The sequence below is a fragment of the Branchiostoma floridae genome, chromosome 4 (assembly GCF_000003815.2).
Source record: "Branchiostoma floridae strain S238N-H82 chromosome 4, Bfl_VNyyK, whole genome shotgun sequence".
Classification (NCBI taxonomy): Eukaryota; Metazoa; Chordata; class Leptocardii; order Amphioxiformes; family Branchiostomatidae; genus Branchiostoma; species Branchiostoma floridae.
This window is the reverse complement of record NC_049982.1, coordinates 29,635,541-29,641,380: the sequence shown is the minus strand read 5'-3', so window position 1 is coordinate 29,641,380 and position 5,840 is coordinate 29,635,541. Positions and strand designations below refer to the sequence as shown.

The window sequence follows — 5,840 nt, the reverse complement described above, 5'->3', positions numbered from 1 at the left end:
GTGGTTTATTGGCTATTCACAAAAGAGTCATAACACAAATGATATACTGATTTGTATGAATCTATCCAAGGTTATCTGATTAAACATAACTTTATTGTTATAGTCTGTTCATTGCTGTTTGACCTACGTTTGTGATATCACAAATCTTCATTATTTATCACAAATTAATTATATTCATTACCCGAGGGATGCATTTCGAAAGAAATTTACGCAACACTGTGCTTGTATTTTTACTTTTACTTTACAAATATGTTTTATATTTAGAAAATTACAATCTCCTAGTTTTCCTCTACATCCATCTATCAAAAACAGAAGCGAGAGAATGTTAGAGTAGTTGAAATCTCCCACCACTGCTTAGTACGCATGCGTGCAGAAGAGAAAAGTCTGTACGTAGGAACTGAGTTATAACATGTTATAATAACAATCCTACAAGGGATATAGCATTATTCATGATATTCATTGCTACCAAACGTACAAACATTATGATGATAAATGTCTCCTTATATCACCATAAACAACACCATTCATTTAAGTAAAATGCTGACCGCTTTTACAGCATTCAGAAATAACTTTCATATTCCAACACAAACCTTACAATCCAATCCCAGTCTTTTGCAGCTCATTCTTACTGTGCAAAACGTATCGTAGGTCTAAAGACCGTTTACTGTTTATACAAAATAAACGAATAAACAGAGGAAGCATAATATTTCCATATCATATAAATGATATCCTAATTTGTATATTCTGTCTAACATGCCAAATCTTGTTCTTTAATCTAGTATCCTGTGTAAAGACCTAGGCACACAAGCAAAAGAACGCACAGACACAAACACACACAAAAAAAGTTTGTAATGGCTCATGGGTAATATAGATTCTTATCATAAAGTGCAAAACAATCACATCATTTGCCTGATACATGTATAAAGAGAAGGACGAGAAAGAGAGTTGTAGTCACAAGTCACTGCTAGGGTTCAAATTCTACCACTCTTTCCTTGTGTAAACAAACACACAGACAGCAGAGAAAGGAATTAGACAACCTCTTACTGAGCTTTTCACTGAGCTAGTAACCAAGCCCGCCTTTCACTGTTGTCCACACTGATACTGCTCCCTGGACCACCACTGTCCCTGCGTCATAGAGCACGGACCCCACAGTCGGACCTTCAGTAGCCTCTTCATTGACCTGTCGTACCAGGCCTTCTTCTTTATATGGTAGTTCGGGCACTACCTGCAAATTAAAGTTTCTGTGACACTAGCGCTGCCTTGGTTTGCTATTTCTTCACTCACTCGTACACACGTGCACACACACACGCACTCACGTACGCGTACACATACGCGAGAGCGCACACAACACGTAAACACACAAACACAACCTCACCGGTCCCATAGCCTCACCAGCCGTAGGGGCAGCAATGCCATCAACATAAGTTGTCCATCTTCGTCTATCTTCGGCCAAGGTTTCTAGCTGATGTACTGTTTGTCCCGGTCACTAGCCCAAGTCCGTCGTCAAACACAACACACAGACACAAACGCACAGACACACATAAACTAACACACACGCGCGCACATACACACACACGTACACGGTTTTTCAGCAATAAAAAGCCTCTTACCTTAATGTCAACTAACTCTTTGGAAACCTTCACTTCTTCAAAGTGTGTCCTGATTGTAGCCTCCATGGTAGACAGACTGTCAGTTTGGAGCTCACACTGTAACGCCACCAAGTTGTTAGAAATGAATAGCACGGCAAACTTTCCATCTGGCACTGGAAGCCCTGCATGTTTCAAAGAACAGACTGATAAGCTCACCTATCTATATATAGATGACCATAGATGTATACACAATTATCTCTTTCTCCCTCTCTCTCTCTCTATTTATGTTTCTGATTACAAATTGTTACAGTTAAGATGTTTACACGTACATAACACACACACAAACACTCCAGGAAGAATAGTGATACATTTGATATCACTAATGGAGATCCCAATAAAACAAACAAACACACACGCACATACACACACATACACAAACACACACGTACACACACAAATACAGAGGGAGGGCGAGAGAGAGAGAGAGAGAGAAACATAGTAAAGCGAATAAACAAACAGCGGAACCACGGAGGAGGTAACGTTATAGGTTTATTTGTGATATCTTAAACTACATAGAAAAACACATCGATAGAAAAAATGTCAACTTGCCAGAAACGGGATCATCCTCTGCCAGGAATTCCAAGTTGTCACCCTTGATTTCGATCTGGCATGTCTTGGTTTCTCTGGTATCATCAGTGTCATCTTTGTGTAAAAAAAAACAACGTCATTAAGGGAGAACTGCAATTTGGGTCCTTCACCACGCTTTTAATTGTAATGTAGCAAAACGGTGGTGTTTATATCTCATATTCATATATTCTGGACACACACATACACATACACAAACATACATACACAGAAACACAAACACACATACACACAACAACACAAACACATACACACACACATGTATAATACACACATACACGCACACTTACATACACACACACATACACATACAAACATACATACACACAAACACATACACACACACAAACATACACACATACACACACACATGTATAACACACACACTCACATACACACCCACACCCACATACACATAAACACACACACGCGTACACACATACACACACACACACACACACATACACACACACACTCACATACACTCACACACATACACATAAACACACACACACATACACACACACACACACACACACACACACACACACACACATACACATACACATACACACACATGTATATATATATATATATATATATACACACATATGCATGCCTGCGAGAAACTTTATAGAGAGTTTGTTTCACGTACCTTTCGCTAGAACGCTGAAGCTCTTGATACTTGCTGGGAAAGTGGCGTCCGCGATGATGACGTCACCAGCCCGGTACGTCGTCCTTTTCGCGACTTTAAAGAAAGTCGTGCGGTAGTTGGACACCCTGTGGCACTGGAAATCCTCATCTGAAGTAAAAGAGAAAAAAAGTCAGACGAAGATGACATCTTACTACTACAAATTGTGGCATTTTTTTGTGCGAGTACGTGTTTATGTGTGTGTGTCTGTCTGTGTGTCTATGTCTTAATACGTTTTCAGATAGTCTAAAATCCTATGGAAGGATTGTACAGCTTTTAGCCATATGGGTAGGTTTAAGAAGAAAATGGTCACGAGGACCTCATTTGCATTATTAGTGAGGAATTTCTTTATAGTGCTTTTACTTGTAGTGTAACGTCTATTAGAGCCTAGTTGCCTCAGCTAATAATGGTTGAGAAGACATTACCTTTCCAATCTCGGATGTCTGGCCTAACGTACTCGATAGCTCCGGGGTTTTCCAAGAGTTTGTGCCGCCAATGACCGCCCCCACCGGCCTTCGACGTACTGCAGCTAATGTACAGATACCATCCTAGCGGCACGTACAAGGAATCCAGGTCCCGCGCGAGTAGACCCCATTTCTTCAACATACCCTCGCATTTGCCAAGCTGAGCGGGTATTGTGCTGGCTGTTACGGCGCTGGCAACAGCAGTGCTGGCTCCCAATATACCCAAGCCGGTAAGGGAAGCCAGAATGCCCAACACGATGGGAGCCGCGGTGGATGAAAAATTCTCAACTTTCTTCAAAACGGTTTTCCCTGCACATTGAACCGTTTCCGCTAGGCGGAGTATGTAAGGCACGGGGTCTTTCTCGTTGACGATCGTCAACAGGTGAGGAGAGAGGTTGTATTCCTCGGCAAACTGATGAGCGCCGTCGTTTCCGATGTACGGAGCACCGAACGCGATGGACTTGACGTTGTCGACTGGTTTACCCTTGTTGAGTAGGCACGCCATCATGTTTAAAGCTACAATGTGTGCAACAGCGCCCCCTAGGCTGTGTCCGCAGACGACAATACGGCTGTTGCTGTATTCCTCCAGGATGCGGTTGGCGGGAACGAGGAAGGCCAGGTGCATGAAGCCCGCGTGGTATTTCCCGCCAACCCCGGTGTTGTGATTGGCCCGGCTTTGACTAGATGCCGATTGCCAAATATTCAGGTTGGCCATGACGTCTTGGAAGTCCGTTGTACCTGCAAAATTAGAAACGAAGCATGTTTACTTAACAATGACGGAAACAAGCGTTGTCGAGTCATCGTTGTGATTGGTCACTTGAACAAAAGAAGATTACGTCATCCAACATCGCGGCCTAAGGTACTGGCCTGCAATTCGTGCTTCTCGCTGCGTTGGTATTGGCTTGCCGTCAGCCAATCAGATATAATTACACGCTTTTACAATGGTGAAAAAGTCACCAGCCAATCACATTGACTCTTGACCGTAGAGGGTGACGTGGTTGGTCTATAGCTGTCGCTCCAGCCTCTGAAGGTGGAGTACCTCATTGGCTGACGTGGTGGTTGGCCAGCGCTAACGCAACACGAAACATAGATAGCCCCGAAAAGTCTGAAATTGTCTAACCTTTGAATGCAACGAAAACTTCTTCTTTGTCTTGAGTTTCAGCAAGGAGGTACCTCACAGATCCATACCGGCTGACGCTGACCCGCTTAAAGTTGTGCAGGTTTCGCTCTTCCTTTAAAAACTGTTGAATGGCGTCGGTGTTGGGAAGGTCGGACAGATACACGGCATCGGAGCAGATCAGGGCACGCTGGACATCCCCTGTCTTCATACTGAGCTTTTGTTCCGTCCATTTATACAGGTCTGTTGTTAATAGAAATAAACATTAGTCTATTCGTATTTCTGCATATTTACTCTACAGTCATTATATATATCTTTATATACTATACATTATCCAAACCCCTAAATAACTACCAGATATCATGCAAAACGATCCACAGCGTCAATAGTTATCTTGTCCGCAAATACACGCACACACACGCCCCGCTGCAGTCCCGACTTTTCATCAACATATGGTCGGCTATCTTGTATTGTGACCAACTACGTCATCAAATTAGCATGAATTATGAATATTTGATGAAATATGTCAAATAAAGATATGTAAGATATATGAATACAAGTGTTGTTTAGCAAGAAAGTCTTTTTAAATCCCTTTGTTCAAACCAAAATTAGCGTTTATTTGGTGAAATATGCCTTTCAGAAACCCGTTGCCATGGTAACACGAAAAATTATAAACTTACTATGTCTTATAAATTGTTGTTAAAAATAATGTAGGAAAAGTCACCAAGTTTGGTTGTCCTAGCACAAGCCGTTTGGGAGTTAAACAACGTCAAAGTTGGCGCTGGCATTCCATACCCCCCCCCCCCTCACACACACACACACCCCAGGCTGGATAGGGTTAAACAAAGAAACAAAGTTAAATACCCTCTTCGGCTTCATGCACTTGACTGGCTTTTACGCTGGCGCAGGTCCCCATGTTGACGTTTCAGGTATTGCTGCAATGGCAAATTAACAATATTTAAGCGTATTTGAACAGCACTTGTTATAGGTGCTGGACAAAGGGAACATTGGCCACAGAATGTTCAGCACACACACACACACACACACACACACACACACACACACACACACACACACACACACACACACACAAACACATATACACAGTAGACACAACATACACAGAAGTCACCAACACATACACACAACACGAACGCGCGCGCGCACACACACACACACACACACACTCACACACACACATACACATACATATTACATACATACACACACACACACACACACACACATCCAGACCCTTGGTCATTTGGCAGTTATACGACGTCAAAGTTGTCGCTAGCATTTTTAGCCCCACTAGCCAGGATAAGGTTAAATGG

The 5,840-nt window shown here is 42.5% G+C and overlaps 1 protein-coding gene across 1 annotated transcript in view; it reads right to left on the bottom strand.

Moving 5' to 3' along the window:
* Positions 1-211: 211 nt before the first annotated feature.
* LOC118412856 overlaps positions 212-5,840 on the bottom strand; it is an 8,647-nt gene continuing 3,018 nt past the window's right edge. The window contains exons 2-8 of the mRNA XM_035815898.1: positions 5,371-5,441; positions 4,510-4,749; positions 3,351-4,127; positions 2,890-3,036; positions 2,199-2,291; positions 1,611-1,771; positions 212-1,225 (exon numbers count right to left, since the gene is read on the bottom strand). Coding sequence (XP_035671791.1) covers positions 1,061-1,225; positions 1,611-1,771; positions 2,199-2,291; positions 2,890-3,036; positions 3,351-4,127; positions 4,510-4,749; positions 5,371-5,422 — 1,635 coding nt within the window. The 5' untranslated portion in view covers positions 5,423-5,441 and the 3' untranslated portion in view covers positions 212-1,060. The remainder of the gene's footprint in view (positions 1,226-1,610; positions 1,772-2,198; positions 2,292-2,889; positions 3,037-3,350; positions 4,128-4,509; positions 4,750-5,370; positions 5,442-5,840) is intronic.